The sequence below is a fragment of the Dendrobates tinctorius genome, unplaced genomic scaffold (genome assembly GCF_039654945.1).
Source record: "Dendrobates tinctorius isolate UK_male_01 unplaced genomic scaffold, ASM3965494v1 ptg000177l, whole genome shotgun sequence".
Classification (NCBI taxonomy): Eukaryota; Metazoa; Chordata; class Amphibia; order Anura; family Dendrobatidae; genus Dendrobates; species Dendrobates tinctorius.
This window is the reverse complement of record NW_027361844.1, coordinates 8,918,417-8,943,864: the sequence shown is the minus strand read 5'-3', so window position 1 is coordinate 8,943,864 and position 25,448 is coordinate 8,918,417. Positions and strand designations below refer to the sequence as shown.

Sequence of the window (25,448 nt, the reverse complement as noted above, 5' to 3'; positions counted from 1 at the left end):
GGAAAACACCTGGATAAAGCGTCTGCCTTAATATTCTTCGAACCAGGTCGATAGGTAACAATGAAGTTGAACCGGGTGAAGAATAATGCCCAGTGAGCCTGTCTGGAGGACAGGCGCTTAGCAGATTCTAAATAAAGCAAATTCTTATGGTCGGTTATCACAGTAATCTGATGAACAGCCCCCTCCAAGAAGTGTCGCCACTCCTCAAATGCCAATTTGATGGCCAACAATTCCCTGTTGCCAATATCATAATTACGCTCCGCAGGCGACAGCTTCTTGGAGAAGTAGGCACACGGATGCAACTTGGCCCAAGATGGGCCCTGAGACAGTACAGCCCCCACTCCAACCTCCGACGCATCCACCTCCACGACAAACGGTAAGGAGACATCGGGCTGCACCAGAATGGGCGCTGAGGCAAAACTATTCTTGAGGAATTCAAACGCCTGTACCGCAGGCTCAGACCAGTCAGAAAAGTCGGTACCCTTCTTAGTCATGTCAGTAAGTGGTTTGGCAATCATAGAGAAATTCTTAATAAATTTCCTATAGTAATTGGAGAAGCCAAGAAATCGCTGAAGCGCCTTAAGATTATCAGGCCGATCCCAATGTAGTACCGCCTGCACCTTTGCGGTGTCCATCTTAAACCCTGAGGCGGAGATTATATAACCCAAGAACGGTAGCTCCTGTACTACAAACACACATTTTTCAAGCTTGACATAGAGCCTGTTCTCTCTGAGCAACTGCAGGACCTGTCTAACATGCTCTATATGTGTATCATGGTCGCGAGAGAAAATGAGGATGTCGTCTAGATAAATTATAACAAATCTCCCCAACAAATGAGAGAAGACATCATTTATGAAATGTTGAAAGACCGCCGGTGCCATAGTCAACCCAAACGGCATTACCAAACTCTCAAAGTGACCCTCAGGGGTATTGAATGCCGTCTTCCACTCATCCCCCTGACGGACTCTTATAAGATTGTACGCCCCCCTGAGGTCCAGTTTGGAGAACGACTTGGCACCAACCACTTGGTTGAACAAATCGGGTATAAGTGGCATAGGGTAAGGATCACGAACCGTAATCTGGTTGAGTTCTCTCAAATCCAGACACGGGCGTAAACCGCCATCCTTCTTTTTAACAAAGAAGAAGCCAGCAGCCAGAGGAGAAGAGGAAGGTCTAATATGACCCTTGCTCAGAATATACGCAATGTACTCCTTGAGAGCTAGCCTCTCGGGACCTGAGATATTAAACATTCTAGCTTTAGGTAACTTGGCCCCTGGTTTCAACCTAATAGCACAGTCATAGGGGCGATGCGGTGGTAGTTCTGAACAACCTTTCTCAGAAAATACATCCGCATAGTCCAGCAACGGCTCCGGGATACTGGGAGTCAAAGTGGAAATACATGTAGCCAGGCACCTCTCCTGACACTCCCTGCTCCACTGAATTATGTCCTGGGTCTTCCAATCAATAACAGGATTATGCATTGACAACCATGGAAAGCCCAGAACCATCTGAGCCGGTAAGTTACTAAGCACCTTATAAGTTACCCGCTCTGAGTGTAATACTCCAATGTGGAGTTGTATATCCAACACACACTCTGTGATCTCCCCTTGAGACAACGGGGAAGCATTGATGGTAACCACCCGGATGGGGTTCGGCAATTTCTCCACCGGAAATCCCGCTGTATGCGCAAACTTCTCATCAATGAGATTGGCAGCTGAGCCACTATCAACAAACACTGTAATAGAGAGCATTTGCCCCCCAAGTGCTACCCTAGCAGGGAGCATACACTGGGAAACCATGACGGAGGATACACAAAGGCTCAGACTAGACTCCTCCAAACCCTCTGAGCCTATCAGTTTTCCGCCGGCGCGCCCTTCTTAGGTACCAGGGGGCAAGCGTTAATAAAATGTCCTCCTTTGCCACAAAAAAAACAAACCCCCTGCCTTCTGTGCCAAAGACGTTTAGGCTTGTTACTCGGTGGCTGTGCTATACCAGCGATCTGCATTGGTTCCACGGATTCACCCGAGGCAACCTCACCTACAACTCCCCCACCTCCCAGAGGCAACGAAACCAGCGCCCCCTGACGGAGACGGCGGTCTATGCGTACTACAAGTGCCATCGCAGCCTCCAGAGAGGCGGGAGTCTCGTACATTAGGAGAGTCTGTTTAACCCTTCCAGAAACCCCATGCAAAAATTGACTTCTAAGCGCAGGGTCATACCACTGCGTGTCCACCGCCCAGCGCCGGAATTCCGTGCAGTAATCCTCAGCTGGTCGCTCACCCTGTAGTAGTGAGCGTATCTTAGACTCTGCTAAGTTTAATCTATCCGGATCGTCATAGATCAAACCCAGAGCAGAGAAAAAAAAATCTACAGACTCAAATGCCGGTGAGTCAGAAGGGAGTGAAAAGGCCCAAGCCTGTGGATCACCACTCAGCAAAGAAATCACCAAGCCCACGCGTTGAGCCTCATTACCTGAGGAATGTGGATGCATATGGAAATACAATTTGCATGATTCACGAAAAACCATGAACTTACCACGATCACCAGCAAATCGTTCAGGAAGGGGAAACTTGGGTTCAGCTGCCCTGGCTGCAGCGTCAGCAGGTACCGCAGGAGCTGACAGGCCTTGTTGCTGGACCGCCCCCCTAAGTTCAGTGACCTGTATGGATAGAGCCTCCAGCTGCTTGGTTAGGGAAAGTATAGGATCCATAGTAAGTAACCCCTATATTCCCTATCTATACTTTTTTTTTTTTTACTTTAGTATTTGGGCCGACTATAATGTCATGGTATGCCTAAGTTACTTTAGGCTAAAACCCCGGGACCCCTGCAGTGTCCCTCAGACTAGGGAAAACCCTGTCTGTCCCTCAACCCAGGGTTTACACTGAAGGTGTGCCTGCCTGGGCCTCCACCCTGTCCCTGTCTCCTGTCCAGCCCTAAGCTGAACCCACCACCCTCCACCCAGTGAGGGGACCAGACACCAGACCCCACAAATACATATGGACAGGGGTAAAAGAAACACCACACCGTTAATACACAAGGGAATACAATAATGTGCAAGGGCAACCAAATATATATATATATATATAACAGATAGGAGAAAGAACAACTGAGAGATATACTGCACCGGTATTGCTAGCACTAGGCAAAAGCTATAGTCGGCGACGCCCATAGTCAGGACGGACTATTTAAAGACCAAGGGCGTGGCCCAGCCCTCAGCCAGCATGACAACCTGGTTAACCCTATCCCGACTGGAACAGAATACCCAACAAAGTCCCTGAGCATACTGTAGTGGAATAGGGTATTACCGCTGTCTGCCAGACACCCTGGTGTGAACAGTGTCCGACATGACAATACTGTAGTGGAATAGGGTATTACCGCTGTCTGCCAGACACCCTGGTGTGAACAGTGTCCGACATGACAATACTGTAGTGGAATAGGGTATTACCGCTGTCTGCCGGACACCCTGGTGTGAACAGTGTCCGACATGACAGTGATTGGTTGCTATGAGCAACAGTTTTCCTTGCAACCAGTCATTAAGCATCTCTCATTTCACCAGAGCTGGCTCGTTAAATGTAGCTGAGCTGTGATTGGTTGCTATGAGCAAGTTTTCCCACTTGACAACACCTCAGCAGACACTGACATGGTGGGAGAAATCTAGCATCTTCGGGAACATAAGCTCCCAGCCATTGTCTGCCCCCTGAAAGGTGCAGAGAGCACATGACAGAAATGAATCACCCCCTCCCTGCCCATATCCCCATCATACATCCTCCATCCCATAGGCACATCTTCCCTCTTAAAGGGATCATTGGTATGGAAGTCAGAGCAAATCCATTCAGGGCTTTGGTTTTGACCCCAGGCCTCTCTTAAAGGGATCCCTGGTATGGTAGTTAGGACCGTTCCACTCAGCTCTGTGGTTCTGACCCCAGGGTCTCTTAAAGAGATCATTGGTATGGAAGTTAGGGCAAATCCACTTTGCGCTTTGGAACTGACCCCAGGCCTTTCTTAAAGGGACCTCCGGTATGGAAGTCAGGGCAAATCCATCCAGCGCTTTGGTTCTCACACCAGGCTCTCTTAAAGGGATCTCCTGTATGGAAGTTAGGGCAAATCCCTCAATGCTCTGATTCTGATCCCAGGGTTCAATTAAAGGGATCATTGGTATGCAAGTCACAGCAAATCCACCCAGTGCTCTGGTTCTGATCCCAGTCTCTCTTAAAGGGATCCACGGTATGGAAGTGAGGGCAAATCCACTCAGCGCTCTGGTTCTGATGCAGGCCTCTCTTAAAGGGATCCCCGGTATGGAAGTTAGGACCGTTCCACTCAGCGCTCTGGTTCTGACCCCAGGCTGACAGGATGAAGTGGGATATTAGGGGTAGAAGTCTGGTGTCTCTGGCTGATGGGATGATGTGGGATATTAGGGGTAGTAGTCCGGTGTCTCTGGCTGACGGGATGATGTGGGATATTAGGGGTAGTAGTCTGGTGGCTCTGGCTGACGGGATGATGTGGGATATTAGGGGTAGTAGTCCGGTGTCTCTGGCTGACGGGATGATGTGGGATATTATAGTGAATGTGGCTATGCGGAGTGGGTGGGGCTCTACACTCAGCTTTATATATATAGATATAATCATTATAATTTGTTATAACTAACCGTAGTTAGTTACTATGCCCGGGCAGCGCCGGGCTCTTCAGCTAGTTAAAAATAAAAATGAGAAGTAGTGCAATTTTCCCACTTGCCACTGGATCTTTCCTACACTCATACTTCCTGTTGTCTTAGGAAATCCACTTGCACATTAGCAAAAATAGACTGACTCAGGCAAGAAAGGGCAAGAAGTATAAGTGTAAACAGCCAGAGTGGCCAGTGTAAAAATTGCAAGATTATCCTTTTTTTTTTTAAAAGATTAATACAAAAGAAATACATTTATAAGTGACTCAGTGAGACAGTAAATCCTACAAAAACACTACATACAAATATGCAAATTGCCTCTTCAGAAAGAAAGAGGACTTTTACTCTACAGCGCCACCTATTGGTAGTAGCGATCCTACAAGTCACAATCAACCCTTTAACGAGTCTTGTAGTATGACTTAGGATACAAGCCAAATCAGAATCTCAATTTGCAGACACGGTGTTTCGAGCTGTTGGCTCTCGTCAGTGCAAAGTATGAGATCTGATTTGGCAAGGTGAGAGGCTCTGGACTAGGGTCTAAGAAGTAACGTTTCTCCTTGCGGAGAGTGACATGCCAGCTGTGGCTTGTCAAGGTAAGGAGACTTATTCGCCGTGCAATGCTCCTCTGGGAAAATAATATGCAAATTGCCTCTTCAGAAAGAAAGAGGACTTTTACTCTACAGCGCCACCTATTGGTAGTAGCGATCCTACAAGTCACAATCAACCCTTTAACGAGTCTTGTAGTATGACTTAGGATACAAGCCAAATCAGAATCTCAATTTGCAGACACGGTGTTTCGAGCTGTTGGCTCTCGTCAGTGCAAAGTATGAGATCTGATTTGGCAAGGTGAGAGGCTCTGGACTAGGGTCTAAGAAGTAACGTTTCTCCTTGCGGAGAGTGACATGCCAGCTGTGGCTTGTCAAGGTAAGGAGACTTATTCGCCGTGCAATGCTCCTCTGGGAAAATAATATGCAAATTGCCTCTTCAGAAAGAAAGAGGACTTTTACTCTACAGCGCCACCTATTGGTAGTAGCGATCCTACAAGTCACAATAGGTGGCGCTGTAGAGTAAAAGTCCTCTTTCTTTCTGAAGAGGCAATTTGCATATTATTTTCCCAGAGGAGCATTGCACGGCGAATAAGTCTCCTTACCTTGACAAGCCACAGCTGGCATGTCACTCTCCGCAAGGAGAAACGTTACTTCTTAGACCCTAGTCCAGAGCCTCTCACCTTGCCAAATCAGATCTCATACTTTGCACTGACGAGAGCCAACAGCTCGAAACACCGTGTCTGCAAATTGAGATTCTGATTTGGCTTGTATCCTAAGTCATACTACAAGACTCGTTAAAGGGTTGATTGTGACTTGTAGGATCGCTACTACCAATAGGTGGCGCTGTAGAGTAAAAGTCCTCTTTCTTTCTGAAGAGGCAATTTGCATATTATTTTCCCAGAGGAGCATTGCACGGCGAATAAGTCTCCTTACCTTGACAAGCCACAGCTGGCATGTCACTCTCCGCAAGGAGAAACGTTACTTCTTAGACCCTAGTCCAGAGCCTCTCACCTTGCCAAATCAGATCTCATACTTTGCACTGACGAGAGCCAACAGCTCGAAACACCGTGTCTGCAAATTGAGATTCTGATTTGGCTTGTATCCTAAGTCATACTACAAGACTCGTTAAAGGGTTGATTGTGACTTGTAGGATCGCTACTACCAATAGGTGGCGCTGTAGAGTAAAAGTCCTCTTTCTTTCTGAAGAGGCAATTTGCATATTATTTTCCCAGAGGAGCATTGCACGGCGAATAAGTCTCCTTACCTTGACAAGCCACAGCTGGCATGTCACTCTCCGCAAGGAGAAACGTTACTTCTTAGACCCTAGTCCAGAGCCTCTCACCTTGCCAAATCAGATCTCATACTTTGCACTGACGAGAGCCAACAGCTCGAAACACCGTGTCTGCAAATTGAGATTCTGATTTGGCTTGTATCCTAAGTCATACTACAAGACTCGTTAAAGGGTTGATTGTGACTTGTAGGATCGCTACTACCAATAGGTGGCGCTGTAGAGTAAAAGTCCTCTTTCTTTCTGAAGAGGCAATTTGCATATTATTTTCCCAGAGGAGCATTGCACGGCGAATAAGTCTCCTTACCTTGACAAGCCACAGCTGGCATGTCACTCTCCGCAAGGAGAAACGTTACTTCTTAGACCCTACATACAAATACTGTGATGTGTGCAACATTGTTAAAAAAAGACTCATTGACAATAACCACATCTACTCACAGAGGGACTCTTTTATGGAATTTCAATGTTTTTAGTAAAGACCTACACATGTGTAACATTTATTTCTGTAATCTTGTTTCATTAAAGTCTTCATATTTATTAGGATGTGGGATTCCCATGGGCCATGTGTATAATAGTTAATTCCCATTCCCTTGCTATAATAACAAATCTCAGACTTACCAATAACATATGCCTGTCCATCACTGCCATAGTCTTCCTCGTCTTAACATGCATGTAAAAACAGGAAGGGGTGAGAGAGGATGTTATTATAAAACAGTCATTCTTTACCATAACATCAAAGTTCTGCGTTGTGTAAGACAATATTGGAAAACTTTGGGCGCACATTGAACATTTAGGACTACGGTTCACAACTGGGATCAGCAAAGTTCAGAACAGGCAACACAGAACGACTGGAGAAATAAACAGGAAAAGCGAACTAGTAAATGAAACATAAATATGAAAATGTAAAATACTTTAGTTTTTTGTAATCAGAATATCATTTTGGACTAGTGACAATTCTCTAGCTGAAATGGGTTAATTTATGTAACCATTTGTATTATGGAGCATCCTTTCCTCCGGTAGGCTCATGACTGTAATGTCCTCATAGAATACTCATAATGTCACTGTGTAATATAGTTGAAGTTTCCCCACCATTGTAATGACTAGTAGAAGACATTGGGGAATAAACGCCTTCAGGTACCTTGCTTAAACTTACACCCTCTGTCAGGGACATCTCAGCCATCCAAACTCCTGCTTTGAACTGATGAGGGGCAAACACCCACAAACATGTGTGTACAAACTGAGTGTCTGGTTTGGTATTGGACAAGGCTCGGTAAAGAGTCAAGATTGCCTTTTAGGATTGCTACCGCCAACAGGAGGCACCAGAGTTCTAGTTCTCTTTCTCTGAAGGTGATACTTGCATATTAGAGGCCAAGCAAACAGACAATGTCTAATGACTCAGCAGCTGAGAAGGAACACAGTTTCTTTTCTTTGCGTGACACCAATGGCAGACCGTAGAAGTTGCCGATCTGCAGCGGTCATTAGAGAAGTTTACGTCTGTCTGCCAGTTGGTCATGGCAATGATCAATGCCCCTGCCCAGCGCCTAATCTACACCTAGCCTGGTAATATATCGACTAGTCCTTCAAAAATAATCATGAAATAAAATGATTTCACTTTACCTCCTTTCAATTCCTCTAGTAAGATGAAAGGCCAAAGAGAATTAATATAAATTGATTATTCATTATTAACACTGCATTTATAAAGGATATTATGTGCAGACCAGCTGGCTTAGCTCTTTGGGCAGCAGATCAGAGCATGGCAATACACAGAGCGGCATAATACTGGGAACATGCCAACAGATACTGGTAACCAGATGGGAAGAAATACTTTATACTGTATCACTTTATCTTTGCATTGCCAAATAGTTCTAAGATATATTTAAGCCAATATTTATTATATTCAATATACACTTGTGCCTTATAAAATGAGTGATGAAACCTTTTATTACACTGAATACAAGACTTATTGTATGATATGAGTACAGCACAAAGTGATTTCTAGCACTACATAACCTCAGATGTATATTTACCTGATTCAAATGTTTCCTCATCTAGCCAAAGAAAAAAACAGTGAATCATTATTTATTATTATTTATAATTTCTTCATTATAAGGGGGCAGTCAGACAGCCGCATAAATTGGACTGAGATGGGAACGCAATGCACAGACTGGCCGGTGTCTCTCCCGACCTGAGCCTGACAGCTGCATACAAATACATGAAGCTGTCATGCTTGGGTGAAGAGAGCCGCCACCCAATCGTGGACTGCATTCTGATCTCGGTCCGATTTAAACGGCCGTCTGACTGCACCCATACACTAAAATTCTTTTAATTTCCTAGCAATAGGACAATTCACATTTTGCATCATTAAATATGCTATATTATCAAAAAATCATGGAAACACACAAATTCACTAGTAAAGAAAAATAAATTTCAGAATGAAAGCTTAAAAAAACCCACTAGGTCTTAAATCGTTAAAATTGCAAAGTGCTTGTAAAAACAAGCAATGTTGCAAATTTGCACATTTCACAAGCCTTCTTAATCAGTCTCCAAAGCTCTGTTTATAAATATCATCCATCATATAATCCACCCATTTCCCACAACATACAGATTGTTTTCCCTTAAATGTATATCCACTTTCTTAAATGTATATCCACTTTTCATATTTGACCATTTACATTTTCTAGTCCTCAATTTTCAATTATTAATATGTCTGGTCACAAAGAGAAGTTTACCAATAGAAATCATCTTACTTCTAGACCCCAATAGTTCAATAACCCCACCCAAAAGATAATCTCTTGTTCTCACTAGTGTTTTAACTTTACTAATTTCAGATATATTGTATATGAAACAACTAAGAGCTTATACTCTTATATAATGTCCATAAGAGCTTACACTCTACAGGAGAGAGAGGACCCTGATGACCACAAGAGCTTATACTCTACAGGAGAGAGAGGACCCCACTGACCATAAGAACTTACACTCTACAGGAGAGAGAGGACCCTGCTGACCACAAGAGCTTACACTCTACAGGAGAGAGAGGACCCTGATAACCACAAGAGCTTATACTCTACAGGAGAGAGAAGACCCTACTGACCATAAGAGCTTACACTCTACAGGAGAGAGAGGACCCTGATGACCACAAGAGCTTATACTCTACAGGAGAGAGAAGACCCCGCTGACCATAAGAGCTTACATTCTACAGCAGAGAGAGGACTCTGCTGACCATAAGAGCTTACACTCTACAGGAGAGAGAGGACCCTGATGACCACAAGAGCTTATACTCTACAGGAGAGAGAAGACCCTACTGACCATAAGAGCTTACACTCTACAGGAGAGAGAGGACCCTGATGACCACAAGAGCTTATACTCTACAGGAGAGAGAAGACCCCGCTGACCATAAGAGCTTACACTCTACAGGAGAGAGAGGACCCTGCTGACCACAAGAGCTTACACTCTACAGGAGAGAGAGGACCCTGCTGACCATAAGAGCTTACATTCTACAGGAGAGAGAGGACCCTGCTGACCATAAGAGCTTACACTCTACAGGAGAGAGAGAGGACCCCACTGACCATAAGAGCTTACACTCTACAGGAGAGAGAGGACCCTGCTGACCATAAGAGCTTACATTCTACAGGAGAGAGAGGACCCTGCTGACCACAAGAGCTTACACTCTACAGGAGAGAGAGGACCCTGCTGACCATAAGAGCTTACACTCTACAGGAGAAAGAGGACCCTGATGACCACAAGAGCTTATACTCTACAGGAGAGAGGACCCCACTGACCATAAGAGCTTACACTCTACAGGAGAGAGAGGACCCTGATGACCACTAGAGCTTATACTCTACAGGAGAGAGAGAGGGAGAGAAGGCCCCGCTGACCATAAGAGCCTATACTCTACAGGAGAGGGCGAGGATCCTGCTATCAAAAAGAGCTTACACTCTACAGTAGAGAGAGGGCGCTCTCTTGTGTCAGTGGTGTAGCTGCTGTTACTGTGGAGTTTGGATTCCAGTTATCATATCCTCTGCTGCTTGGAGCTTTGCAGCAGAGCCAGTTGTTGAGTAATGATACCCTTATCTTTGTCTGTCCCATGTTTGTCACTTCCTCTGTGTTTTTACCATCTACAGTGGTGATGCTAGCAACCTTGCCGGCCAGTGCATTAGCCAGGGTATATTGAGGTGACAGCTAGAGACTAGGCACGTGACGGTGGGGGTACGGACTCGCATAGGGTGTTAGGGGCGCCTAGGGACAGACACAGGTTGGAGTCAGGAGTTGCCCCATCCAGGGCCGCAGCTATAATGAAGCGAGTTGAGCCAGCTGCTGAAGCTGCAGGGGGTGGCATTATGCGCTCCTCTACCCACAGCACCTACAATTTAGCCTCTGCACACTGGTGCTGCGGTCGTGCAAGAGGCTTGTAATTGATGAGGTCACAGGAGGCAAGGAGTCAGGGCCCCCGATCATGTGACCCCTGACTCCTCCCCTCCTGTGACCTCATCACAGGCCCTGTGCGCATCAGCCCATGGTTTATGCAGGACTCTGCTGTCTGTGCTGGTTGTCATCGTCCTGGATGAGACAAGTTTATGTGTGGGGTCAGGGGGGTTTACAGGGTGTACGGAGCAGAGCCACATGTGTACGAGGTGTAAGGAGCAGAGCCGCATGTGTACGAGGTGTAAGGAGCAGAGCCGCATGTGTACGAGGTGTAAGGAGCAGAGCCGCATGTGTGTACGGGGTGTACGGAGCGGAGCCGTGTGTGTACGAGGTGTAAGGAGCGGAGCCGCGTATGTATGAGGTGTAAAGAGCAGAGCCGCATGTGTACGAGGTGTAAGGAGCAGAGCCGCATGTGTACGAGGTGTAAGGAGCAGAGCCGCGTGTGTACGAGGTGTAAGGAGCAGAGCCGCGTGTGTGTACGGGGTGTACGGAGCGGAGCCGTGTGTGTACGAGGTGTACGAAGCAGAATCTTGTGTGTGTACGAGGTGTACGGAGCGGAGCCGTGTATGTGTACAAGGTGTACGGAGCAGAGCTGCACGTGTACGAGGTGTACGGAGCAGAGCTGCACATGTACGAGGTGTACGGAGCCGAGCTGCACATGTACGAGGTGTACGGAGCCGAGCTGCACATGTACGAGGTGTACGGAGCAGAGTCGCACGTGTACGGAGCCGTCTGTATGGAGAGGAGCCGCGTGTGTGCGAGGTGTACGGAACAGAACAGCGTGTGTACAAGGTGTATGGAGCAAAGCCGCATGTGTACAAGGTTTACGGAATGGAGCCATTTGTGTACAAGGTTTACAGAGCGTGGCCACGTGTGTACAAGGTGTACGGAGCAGAGCCACACGTGTATGAGTTGTACGGAGCAGAGCTGTGTGTGTACAAGGTGTACGGAGCGGAGCCGTGTGTACAAGGTGTACGGAGCGGAGCCGCGAGTGTGTGAGGTGTACGGAGCAGAGTTGTGTATGTGCGAGGTGTACAGTTCGGAGCCGAGTTTGTGTACGAGGTGTACGGAGCGGAGCCATGTGGGTGTACGAGGTGTACGGAGCGGAGCCGTGTGTGTATGAGGTGTACGGAGCGGAGCCGTGTGTGTGTACGAGGTGTACGGAGCGGAGCCGTGTGTGTGTACGAGGTGTACGGAGCGGAGCCGTGTGTGTGTACGAGGTGTACGGAGCGGAGCCGTGTGTGTGTACGAGGTGTACGGAGCGGAGCTGTGTGTGTACGAGGTGTACGGAGCAGAGCCGTGTGTGTACGAGGTGTACGGAGCAGAGCCGTGTGTGTACGAGGTGTACGGAGCATGGTCGCAAGTGTATGGAGCGGAAGCGTGTGTACAAGGAGTATGGAGCAAAGCCGCATGTGTACAAGGTTTACGGAGTGGAGCCATTTGTGTACAAGGTTTACAGAGTGTGGCCATGTGTGTACAAGGTGTACGGAGCAGAGCCGCATGTATACGTGGTTTACGGAGCGGAGCCGTGTGTGTGTACGAGGTGTACAGAGCAGAGCCGCAAGTGTGTGAGGTGTACGGAGTGGAGCTGTGTGTGTGACGTGTACGGAGGGGAGCTGCGTGTGTACAAGGTGTACGGAAGGGAACCGCGTGTGTACGAGGTGTAAGGAGCGGAGCCGTGTGTGCATACGAGGTGCACGGAGCGGAGCCGCGCGTGTACGAGGTGCACGGAGCGGAGCCGCGCGTGTACGAGGTGCACGGAGCGGAGCCTCGCGTGTACGAGGTGCACGGAGCGGAGCCGCGCGTGTACGAGGTGCACGGAGCGGAGCCGCACGTGTACGAGGTGCACGGAGCAGAGCCGCACGTGTACGGAGTGGAGCTGTGTGTGTGTACGATGCAGAGCCGTGTGTGTATGGAGCGGAGCAGCACGTGTGCAAGGTGTACGGAGCGGAGCCGTGTGTGTGCGAGGTGTACAGAGTGGAGCCGCATGTGTACGGAGCAGAGCCGCACGTGTACGAGGTGTACGGAGCAGAGTCACATGTGTGTGTATGGAGCGGAGCCGCATGTGTATGGAGCGGAGCCGCGTGTGTGCGAGGTCTATGGAGCAGAACTGCGTGTGTGCGAGGTCTATGGAGCGGAACTGCGTGTGTGCAAGGTGTTCCCGCAGACACATGAGTACTCAGCGGAGCCCCGAGGAGCACTTTAAAATTCGCACGTGACGTTCCACCAGAAGTGACGTGCTAGAAGCTGACCGGAAAGAGGTAATTTCAGGAGGGAGGAGATTGTGACAGAACCATGGAGGCACTTCAGGGAATGCTTCAGATCCTTCACCGTGTCCTCCTCCAACAGCGTGGACAGCAGGATCGCCTTGGACTCGGGGATGCCGGCCATGTGAGCAGATCATTATATGTCCTGCATCTGGAGGCTCAGGTGGGCACTACAGTGGGAGTCGGGCTGCTATAGTATCTTTATAGAATCTTTCTCTCTCTGTTTCTTTATCTTTCTAATCTTTCTTTTTTTCTTTCTCTCTCTCTTTCTCTGTTTCTTTCCTTCTTTCTTTCTCTTTCCCCTCTTTCTTTCTCTCTCTCTTCTTTCTTTCCCCTCTTTCTTTCTCTCTGTTTTCTTTTTCTCTCTGTTCTTTCTTTCTTTTCCTCAGTACCAGTCAGTGTGCCCACAGTACCAGTAGAATAAGAGGGGTAGGAAACTAGGTGGCACTGGTCACATTGAGCCTCTCATACTTTTTACTGGCATCATGGGGAAGCCATGAGGCAATGCAAAATGACGTTAACCCACTGTCTGATGCTTCAACAGTGTGGGAAATGGTGCTGGGTAAGGTTTTTTTTTTGCCAACCGTGAATTGTTTATCAAAATATTCATATTTACGTGAAACTGCAAATTTCAGGAAATTTGACTCAAACTCGATCCTCCGCAAACTAATCAGCTTATCTCTAATAAGTCTGCCACTTTATCTTAACTGATCACCTTCATACCGCTTTACCCTACTTTTTCTAACCAAGCCTTTTGTATTTGGTTCAGACAAGATTTCTAGCGTTTTCTCTGCTAATATTCGGATTAGGCCGGCGTCACACTAGCGAATAAATCGGACGAATGCAATGCGATAAAAAAATCGCATTGCATTCGTCCCAATGTTATTCTATGGGGCAGCTCCCATTATCCAATTTTTTTTCGGAACGTTTCCTCAGAGCGAGACAATTGCAGCATGCTGCGATTGTCACCGATTTTCGGATTGGACTCGCCAATGCAAGTCTATGGGTGCGAGAAAAAAATGGGATTACAAACGGACCAGATGTGTGACTTGCGATAAAATCGCACCCGGTGTCCTTTACAAAAAGCCGGCAATTCATTTAGCAATACTGTAAAATCACACTGACAGGTTAAATAAAGAAACGAAAGAATAGATATAGCTACACACATATACATATGTATATATATATATATATATATATATATATTATATAAAGCTCAAGTGTGTGTATGTATGTATGTGTGTATATGTCCAGGATAGGCATCCGCACCGTCGCAACTACAGCCACAAAATTTGGCACAGTCACACGTCTGGACCCCGAGAGCGTCTTAGGCTATGTTGTGAGGCGAAATTTTAACCCCGCGCATTCCAATTCACCAAACAATTTTGCCCCTATCTACATAATGTGTGTCATAATGGTTGCCATGGCGACGCTGATGTCATCATAGGTTGCAAGCCCCGCCGCTCATTATGATGTCATAATGGTTGACTATGGGATGGAGGATGTGTGATGGGTTTATGGGCACTGGACTATGGGATGGAGGATATGTATGACGGGTATATGGGCACGGGACTATGGGATGGCGGATATGTATGATGGGTATATGGGCATGGGACTATGGGATGGAGGATGTGTGATGGGTATATGGGCACTCGACTATGGGATGGAGGATATGTATGATGGGTATATGGGCACGGGACTATGGGATGGAGGATAATTATAATTTGCTATAACTAACCACAGTTAGTTACTATGCCTGGGCAGCGCTGGGCTCTTCAGCTAGTATATATATATATAAATATGCACACATACATACATGTCATAGAGACACACACACACATATATATATATATATATATATATATATATATATATATAGTGATAAAACACTCCGGGATCGCCTTTGCTGGGGTCAAAGGTCACGTGCGTTCAGCATGAAACTCAGGCGCAGAGCTGGGATTCGGGTATAACTGACACTGGGTCAGGTTTATTAATGGTGAAAGCAATGCATAAAGAAATAAAACATAAAACAAATCCTTGCCTGTCCGGCACTAACTAAACAAAGTACAACCTAACTACCAACTGGCGGGCTTCTCCCGTCCAGCCAAACCACAGTTGCAGTGGGCACTGCTCTCACTCACGTGTGTCTCTCACACAGACAGGCTCTCTGTGTTCCCAGGCTGAGACACTCACACAACCACCTGGCATCCTTTTATATCCACCTCCCATTATTCATTAGCAAGCAGGTGCGATACTGACCAGACTAGGCCACATAGGAAAGGAATCTGGGCGAGATATACCTGCCCTCATCCACTATTCCCACATGATTCTCACATATCCCCCCTTCTGCTCAGACCACTCCGGTCGAGCAATGACACCCGCCAAACAGTGCACTCGGGACAGGGCATCTGCATTTCCCATCTGTACCTCTGGGCGGTGCTCCACCGTAAAAGTGTAGGCCTGCAGGGCAAGGAACCACCGGGTCACCCGGCTATTCCGTTCCTTGTTCAAGTGCATCCACTTGAGAGGGGCATGGTCAGTGATCAGCCTGAACTTTCGGCCCACCAGGTAATATTTGAGGGCCTCTAGAGCCCACTTAATGGCGAGGCACTCTTTTTCTACGACTGCATACCTTTGCTCGTGTTTATTCAGCTTCCTGCTGAGATAGAGGACTGGGTGTTCCACTCCGTCCCTCACTTGTGAGAGTACGGCCCCGATACCGGTATCAGAGGCATCCGTTTGTACCACAAACTCACTGCGGAAGTCCGGAGTCACCAGTACGGGCTGAGAGCAAAGTGCCCGTTTTAGGCTATGGAAGGCTTCTTCAGCCGCTAAACTCCATTTAATCATGACGGAGTCTTTCCCTTTTGTAAGATCCGTCAGGGGGGTAGCGATGGCTGCAAAATTGGGTATGAACCGGCGATAATAACCGGCGATCCCCAGGAAGGCTTGCACCTGCTTCTTGTTGACAGGTTGTGGCCAGTCCTGAACCGCCTGAATCTTATCAACCTGGGGATTAACAACACCCCTCCCAATTACATACCCCAAATACCGGGCTTCTTCTAGCCCGATGTGACATTTCTTGGGGTTCGCGGTTAGACCTGCCTCCCACAGGTCGTCAATCACAGCTTGTACTTTCTGGAGATGAGTCTCCCAGTCCAAGCTGTAAATGACAATGTCGTCCAAATAGGCCGAAGCGTACTGCCTATGTGGCCTCAGGACTCGATCCATCAGTCTCTGGAAGGTCGCCGGTGCTCCGTGCAGACCAAACGGCATATACACATACTGAAATAGACCTTCTGGGGTAGCAAATGCTGTCTTTTCTCTGGCAGCCTCCACCAGAGGGATCTGCCAATACCCCTTTGTTAGGTCTAGGGTCGTAATATACCGGGCTTTTCCTAACCGATCTATCAACTCGTCGACCCGGGGCATGGGGTAGGCATCAAATTTTGAGACTGCATTCAGTTTCCTGAAGTCATTGCAGAACCGGATGGTGCCGTCCGGTTTAGGAATTAGCACAATCGGGCTGGACCAAGCACTGTGAGATTCCTCAATGACACCTAACTCTAACATTGCCTTCACTTCTCGGGAAACGGCTTCACGGCGCGCTTCTGGGATTCGGTAGGGCTTTACGTGAACTGTGACACCAGGTTCCGTTACGATGTCATGTTTTATTAGCGTAGTCTGCCCGGGTTTTTCTGAGAAAAACTTTTGGTTGTGAAGTAGAAACTGCCTGACCTCAGTCTTTTGCCGCTCCGAGAGAGTCTCTGCAACCCGTACCTCCGGTACGGTATGCGAGCAGACAGGACGGGCCAGCTCCGCTGACAAGGCAGACCGATCCTTCCAGGGCTTTATCAGATTTACATGATAAATCTGTTCAGGTTTCCGTTTACCTGCCTGGTATACTTTGTAGTTTACTTCACCAACTCTTTCCTTGATCTCAAAGGGGCCCTGCCACTTTGCCAGGAACTTACTGTCCACCGTGGGGACCAGGATCAACACCCTATCTCCGGGTGCAAACGTACGGATCTTGGCGCCCCTATCATAGATTCTTTTTTGGGCTCCTTGAGCCTGTATCATGTGTTCTTTGACGATAGGCATAACAGCCGCAATACGGTCCTGCATTTGTGTGACATGATCTATCACTGTTTTAAACGGAGTGACCTGACCCTCCCAGGTTTCTTTTGCAACGTCTAACAGTCCGCGAGGACGTCGGGCGTACAATAACTCGAAAGGCGAGAATCCCGTGGAAGACTGGGGTACTTCCCTGATGGCAAAAAGCAAATACGGAAGTAAATAGTCCCAGTTCTTCCCATCCTTGTCTATCACCTTTCTCAGCATCTGCTTCAGAGTTTTATTGAACCGTTCGACCAACCCGTCTGTTTGAGGGTGATACACGCATGTGCGTAACGGTTCGATTTGTAACAATCGGCAGAGCTCCTTCATTACCCTGGACATAAAGGGGGTCCCCTGGTCGGTGAGTATCTGTTTTGGTATACCGACCCGACTAAACACATGCACCAGTTCCTTGGCAATCGTCTTGGTGGCCGTGTTACGCAAAGGGATGGCCTCCGGGTAACGAGTGGCATAATCCAAGATGACCAGGATATGTTGGTGTCCACGTGCAGACCGTGGAAGGGGCCCAACTAAATCCATCCCAATCCTCTCAAACGGGACTTCAATAATAGGTAGGGGTACCAAAGGGCTACCGAACCGGGGCTTAGGTGCAGAGGCTTGGCAGTCAGGACAAGACTCACAATATACACGGATATCGTGATGCATGCCTGGCCAAACAAAACAGTGTAATATCCTTTCGGTGGTTTTCTGGACTCCCAGGTGACCTCCCATCACATGTCCGTGGGCCAGGTCCAGCACCTGCCGCCGGTAGGATTTTGGCACGACTAATAGTTGCACCGTATCTTCCCCCTTTTTCTCTATCTGATAGAGTAAATCATTCTCCAGAACCATGTAAGGATATGCCAGCCTAGAGCCAGGTTCTACGGGTACCCCATTTATCACTTTTACATTTGTCCTAGCCTGAGAAAGGGTAGGATCCTTTATTTGCTCACTTTGGAAGTCATCTTTCTGAACTTCTAAATCCGGCAAACGGGGAGGTGGACGGCTGTCGGCCTCTTCCTCTTCCCCGGTCTCCTCCGTATCACCCGCCATGACTGAAAACGGGAACTGCAGGTCATTTCCCGCAGACTCTTCCCCCGAGTCTTCCGGGGAGACCTCTTCCAGGGGTTCGGGACCCCCACGCACCCTGGGAGAAGAATCATGTACACGATTACCCAAGGGCATCAACTGATTCTCCCACAATTGCCAGAAGTGGGGAAAATCCCGGCCCAGGATAACATCATGCAATAACGCCGGGACGAGTCCCACTTTATGTTGCACAGACCCATAGGAAGTTGTAATGCATATGACCATGGTGAGGTACGAACAGGTGTCTCCATGCACACACGTTACAGAAAATTTGTCTGATGGTCCAGTCGGGGCTGACACCAGACTGGCCTTCACCAGAGTCACCACACTTCCCGAGTCTAACAATGCCACCACATTTTTGCCATCAACAGTTAAATCACACAAGTGTTTTTCCGCATCCTTTTGACCGGCATTCACACTCACTACCCGTGCAACCATAGACATGCGGTTTTTAGAGTCTGTGACGTCGCACTGCATGGGTTCAGTAGTGACCGGACAGTTCGCAGCAATATGTCCCATCTCTTGGCAGCGGAAACACCTAACGGGCCCCTTGCTTAGACCATAGTTCGTTACTCACGGCCTCGCAGGGCGGGCAGTCCCATTTTCCTCCCCCACTGTCTTAGGGATTTTTCCATCTCCCCTACTCCCTGGAACAGTCTTACCGGTTCCACGTGGAGATGATGAAGAACGAGGTGGGGTAACGTCGTCTCAGAGTCCTTCCGCCACAGAGTAACGTTCAACCAGATCCACCAGTTGATCTGCCATCGTAGGATTTCCATGGCTTACCCACTTCCTCAGGGCTGGCGGTAGAGCTCTCAGGTACTTGTCCATGACGACTCTCTGGATTATCTCTGGCGCTGTCAGCACCTCGGGTTGTAGCCACTTCTTCGTCACGTGGATCAGGTCGAACATCTGTGACCGCGGTGGTTTATCCGGCTGATAAGTCCATTGATGCACTCTCTGTGCACGGACAGCGGTCGTCACTCCCAGCCGGGCCAAGATCTCGGCTTTCAGTTTGTCAAAGTCCTGCGCAGCTTCAGGCTCTAAGTCATAATAAGCCTTTTGGGCCTCACCGGAAAGAAACGGGGCAATCAGGCCGGCCCATCGTGCCTTCGGCCATTTTTCTCGTACCGCCGTCCGTTCAAACGTGGTCAGGTATGCCTCAACGTCATCTTCGGTCGTCATCTTCTGCCAGTACCGACTCACGTGAATCACTCTCGACTCGGCTTCCAGGTTAACCACATGTAGGCTTGCCAGGTGCTGCGCCACCTGCTGGAGAAGCGAACGATCGGTAGCTGTCATGTCCACCAACTCCTTCAGCTGGGCCATCATCACCCGATTAGCTTCTTGCTGGACGGCGGTGGACTGTACCAGCGCTTTCACCACATCCTCCATGCTCATGCTTGCAACGTGATGCCCGCATTCTCCACCACAATGTGATAAAACACTCCGGGATCGCCTTTGCTGGGGTCAAAGGTCACGTGCGTTCAGCATGAAACTCAGGCGCAGAGCTGGGATTCGGGTATAACTGACACTGGGTCAGGTTTATTAATGGTGAAAGCAATGCATAAAGAAATAAAACATAAAACAAATCCTTGCCTGTCCGGCACTAACTAAACAAAGTACAACCTAACTACCAACTGGCAGGCTTCTCCCGTCCAGCCAAACCACAGTTGCAGTGGGCACTGCTCTCACTCACGTGTGTCTCTCACACAGACAGGCTCTCTGTGTTCCCAGGCTGAGACACTCACACAACCACCTGGCATCCTTTTATATCCACCTCCCATTATTCATTAGCAAGCAGGTGCGATACTGACCAGACTAGGCCACATAGGAAAGGAATCTGGGCGAGATATACCTGCCCTCATCCACTATTCCCACATGATTCTCACAATATATATATATACATATATATATATATATATATATATTTATAATTCATACAGTTCTTCATAGCTGAATAGCCGCTGAAACATTTGCCGGCTTTTGTAAAATCATTCCCCAACCCGACATGAAATGACGCATGGTTTACATACAGTTAACCATTTCATTTCATGTTTTTTTATATGTCTATCACTAGTAATTAGATGAGGGTTTGTGTGGAAAAATTTGGAGTTGTAGGTGTTAATTTAAGGGGTTAATTCGTTGTAAAAAATTGCGGGGACTTCCGCTGACGTCACTGAGGCTGCAGGGAGTCCCCGCAATTTTTTACAACGAATTAACCACTTAAATTAACACCTACAACTTCAAAATTTTCCACACAAACCCTCATCTAATTACTAGTGATAGACATATAAAAAAAAAACATGAAATGAAATAGTTAACTGTATGCAAACTATGTGTCATTTCATATCGTTGGGGAATGATTTTACAAAAGCCGGCAAATGTTTCAGCGGCTATTCAGCTATGAAGAACTGTATGAATTATAAATATATATATATGTGTCTCTATGACATATATACAGTATATATATATATATATATATATATATATATATATATGTATTCTTTGTGTCTATATCTATTCTTTCCTTTGTGTTTGAAAACCTGTCACTATATGTCCATTTTGCAAGCCTGCGAGAAAATCTCGGCAGACAGATATCAAACGGATGCTTAGATGCGATTAAAATCGCATCATCACAGGAAATTCGGATGACAGACGGATCCCTGGTCAAGAAACCTTTGTGCGATTTCGGTCCGTCAAAATCGGACTGATTTTTTTATCGTTGTGTGTGACTCCAGCCTTACTCAGAATTTCAGTTAATTTCCATGTCAGTACATAAAGGTAATTTTGTGTTCATATAATCAACTGCGTGTTTTGCTCCAAAAATCTGTGACATCCATAACCTTTCTGCAAGACCCTTTTATGTTTTCATCACATTTTTTTAACACACGATTCAATTTACTTAACACAACTCAACATCGTGTGACAATGCTCTTTTTCGATGCATTTTCACTGTGATTTGTCGTGGTTTTGTTATGTGGTGGCGTTGGGCTTTTGTGAATGTACTCTTGCAGTTCTGGTAAATTCCATAATAAATTCTATGTCTATAGTGGAAACAAACATTAGATTGTTAAATTTGGATTATTAAATAACGATTTCCTTTTATTCTATGCTAATATTAGAGCACTACAAATTGTAACCATATCCATTATGATGTCATGCTAAAATGGCATTTAACATGTAGACCAGTGACTCCCAACCTATTACTGAAGAAGAAATCCTTAAAACAATACTCCTAAATCAAAGATGTTCGGTATGGAAATTAAAAAAGTTTCCATAACTTTTGTCGAAAACTGTGATTTGGTCATTCATAACTGCACACCTGCAAAGACTTCCCCTCCTATGGTAACACAAGCACTGCTGTGTATGCTGTAATCCTGTCCCATCCCCACTGTATAAGTGACACTACTCGCTTCTTCTGTCATCTAGTGAACACCTCTGCGATTCTCGCTTGGAAAGATATAATGTAGACAGTGAAACTATTCATCACACACTATCTATAATATATACAGATGGTAAATGCTTACCAGCTTCTACAAATTTCTCATCAAGTCTCATATCTTCCTCTAGAAATGACAACACAGAATCAATGTCATTTTTTTAATTTTAGAAATTATCCATATAGTTATATACATGCGTATGTTGAGACAAAAGCTTTGAGGTTTATTCCCAATATCACAATGTAGTCTTATAATAAAATACACATATTTTTTTCACTTGTGCCAATATACCGTAACTAATTTTTAAGGCTGCTTTCAGACTTGCGTTACCAGGTGCAGTGCTCAGCCGCCACTAAGCTCCGCCCCGGCTACGTCCCCTCCGGTCAACTCCTCCTATGGTCGCTGCATGCGATCAGCGTACCCTATATTTAGCGTTGGGTACGCTGGCCGTGTGCTGGTATGTTTTTGTCGGCGCATGCTCCCTTTTTGCGCTGTGCCGACGTGTGCCAAACACACCTTGTTGCATTTTTGTGCGCTCAGCGCAGCGCAAAAAGGGCGCATGCGCCGGCAAACACATACCAGTGCACGGCCAGCGTACCCAACGCTAAATATAGGGTGTGCTGATCGCATGCAGCATCATGCGACCATAGGAGGAGCTGACCGGAGGGGGCGTGGCCGGGCGGAGCTTAGCGGCGGCCGAGCGCTGCGCCTGGTAACGCAAGTCTGAAAGTAGCCTTAATCTGCCACATTTTGCACAAATCACCACCCTAAGCTTGAGCTTCTAGGCACTATTTACCCATCAGTTACCATTGGAACCATCCTTTAATAGTTACAGCTAATGGTCACTCATGCGCAGTGTAATCTATCTCTCTGATGGCATCTTGCCAGCATAGCTTTGCTCTGGGTTGTGTCCAGAACAAAGCTTTTACTGTGTGGAATCATGTCATGAGAAGGGGCAGAGCCTCAAACATCACTCTACAATTTTCATACCAGGAAGCAGTGGTGTGGTGTGTGTGCTAGGAACTAAGAGGAGCGACGTACTGCAGAATGTGGGCTTTATTTACAGGGAACAAAAAGAAGAGATGTACTGCAAAATGGGCTGTATATAGAGGGGAAAGGAAAAGAAGAGATATACTGCAGGATGGGTGATATCTACAGGGAACAGAAAAGAGCGATACATTGCAGAATGGGTTGTATATAGAGGGGACAAAAGAGAGATATACTGCAATATAGGGCTGTATATTGAGGGGAAAGAAACTAGAGATATACTGCAGTAGGAGTCTGTAAATAGAGGGGAGAGAAAGGAAAGATATACTGTAGGATGGGGCTGTGTGTATAGGGGCCAAGAAGAGCGATATACTGCAGATAAGCTGTAGACATGGGGCTGAAAGGAGAGATACACTGCAGAATGGGGTTGTATATAGAGGTGCTATCCTGCAGAATGAGATTTAAATTTAGGGAACAGAAAGGAGAGAGAGATATGCTGCATGATGAGGCTGAGAGGACAAATATACTGCAGGATAAGGCTGTATATAGAGGGGACAGAGAAGAGAGATATATTGCAGAATGGGCAGTGTACAGGGATCTGAGAGGAGAGATATACTACGGGTAGAGTTAAATAAAGGGGGCTAAAAAAAAGTGATGTACTGACTGCAGAATGAGACACTGTATAGAGGGGTTGAGAGGAGAGATATACTGCAGTATGGGGATCAATGTGCACGGGTTGAGATTAGTGGAACTGTGTTTGTTGACTGCAACAGATAGACCAGTTATGTAAATCTGTAAATGCTTCTGTATTAATACATATGACAGAGCATTATTTTCTGGTATATACAGTACATCAACAGAGAAGCATTTGCAGTTTTACATAACTGATCTCTCTGCAACAGGCAGCAAACACACCTTAGCGCTACCATTGTGGAGAAGTGTAGGATAGGTGAGTTAGAACCATGATGTAGATGACAGAAGATAAAATCAGTCAGGCTGGTCACTGTACAGGAGTAGAGTGTGCACAGAAGCATAAGGTAAATTCTACGCTTAGATTAACTTGATGATAACTCAGAAAGATGGAGATTGGCAGGAGCACACAAGAAAGGGGTCTGCAGCACTGAAGAGAAGCAAGTGCTGCTGGGAAATGTAGTTTCAACAGGTAAGAATAGGGCCCCCAATTCTACTATACGAAGCTGGATACACTGAACAGCAGGTAGAGAGATGGTAAAGGTCACAAAGGTGCAAGTAAAAAAGGTTATGTTGAGCTTAGATTGTGTAATACATTAAGTATGCATTTACTATGCTTTGTGAAAAATAATGCCATTCTGGGTTTTTTTTTTATATGAATTAATACTTCTTACCTTCCCCAATTGTGCTCACTGTCCATGTGAAAGTATAATAAAAAAAAAGACAAAGTAAAACTTAATGTAAAACATAAATTAGTTTACGCAGAAATCATTGAGCTTAGTAGCAGAGCTCAAATCAGCCCCTGCCCTCAATGAGGGCTAATGTCTACCATCTTTTCATACATCTGTATAGGAGGCCAGTGCACTGTTATTCACTGATACATTAACCCATTTCTGATATGTGCCATAATAATACGCAAATGTTGGATTCCCCGTTTGGTGTGGGCTCTAGCGCTGAGCCTGCACCTTCAGGGCACATGACAGCTGATCTATACAGCTGACATGTGCCCGCAACAGCCATGGGTGGAATCATAATCCACCCGTGGCTGTTAACTAGTTAAATGCCACTGTCAGAGATTGATGGTGGCATCTACCTTGCGCTTACATTAAGTGCGTCACTGGCTCCGCCCATCGGTGACACCGACACATGATCGCGGGTCACTGATGGGTCGGCATGAAAACAGAGGTCTGCAGCAGACCTCTGTGGTTGTCATTGCCAGATTGCTACGAGTGCCGCCCTGTGGTCGGCGCTCATAACAGGTGAGCATTTCTGCTACACACAGGCGATCTGATCATCGCCTATGTGTAGCAGAGGCTATCAAAGTACTGCAGCTTCTAGTCTTCCATGGAAGCTATTGAATCATGCAAAAAGTAAAGAAAAAAGCTTTTAAAAATATTTAAAAAAAATTAAAAAAAATATAAAAGTTCAAATCACCCCCCATTTACCCCATTCACCCCATTCAAAATAAAACAATGAAAAAAGTATACACATATTTGGTATCACTGCATTCAGATCTATCAATATAAAAAAAGAATTAACCTGATTGCTAAACGGAGTAACGAGAAAAAAATTCAATACGCCAGAATTCTTTTTTTTTTGGTCATCACTACATATGAATAAAACACAATAATAGGCGATCAAAACATTGTATCTGCACCAAAGTTGTGTGAATAAAAACGTCAGCTTGGCTCACAAAAAATAAGCCCTCACCCAACCCCAGATCACAAAAAATGAAGACACTTCAGGTCTGGGAAAATGACTCCATTTTTATTTTTTTTTAAACAAATTTTTAATTTTTTTTTCACCACTTAAATAAAAAAAGAACCTAGACATGTTTAGTGTCTGTGAACTCGTAATGACCTGGAGAATCATAACAGCAGGTCAGTTTTAGCATTTAGTGAATATGGAAAAAAACCCAAACCTGTAGAATTGCACTTT

The 25,448-nt window shown here is 46.4% G+C and overlaps 1 protein-coding gene across 1 annotated transcript in view; it reads right to left on the bottom strand.

Moving 5' to 3' along the window:
• Positions 1-25,448, bottom strand: part of MPP4 (MAGUK p55 scaffold protein 4) — a 196,475-nt gene that overhangs the window by 22,556 nt on the left and 148,471 nt on the right. The window contains exons 11-15 of the mRNA XM_073551429.1: positions 24,185-24,202; positions 21,921-21,959; positions 8,524-8,544; positions 8,114-8,128; positions 7,115-7,156 (exon numbers count right to left, since the gene is read on the bottom strand). Coding sequence (XP_073407530.1) covers positions 7,115-7,156; positions 8,114-8,128; positions 8,524-8,544; positions 21,921-21,959; positions 24,185-24,202 — 135 coding nt within the window. The remainder of the gene's footprint in view (positions 1-7,114; positions 7,157-8,113; positions 8,129-8,523; positions 8,545-21,920; positions 21,960-24,184; positions 24,203-25,448) is intronic.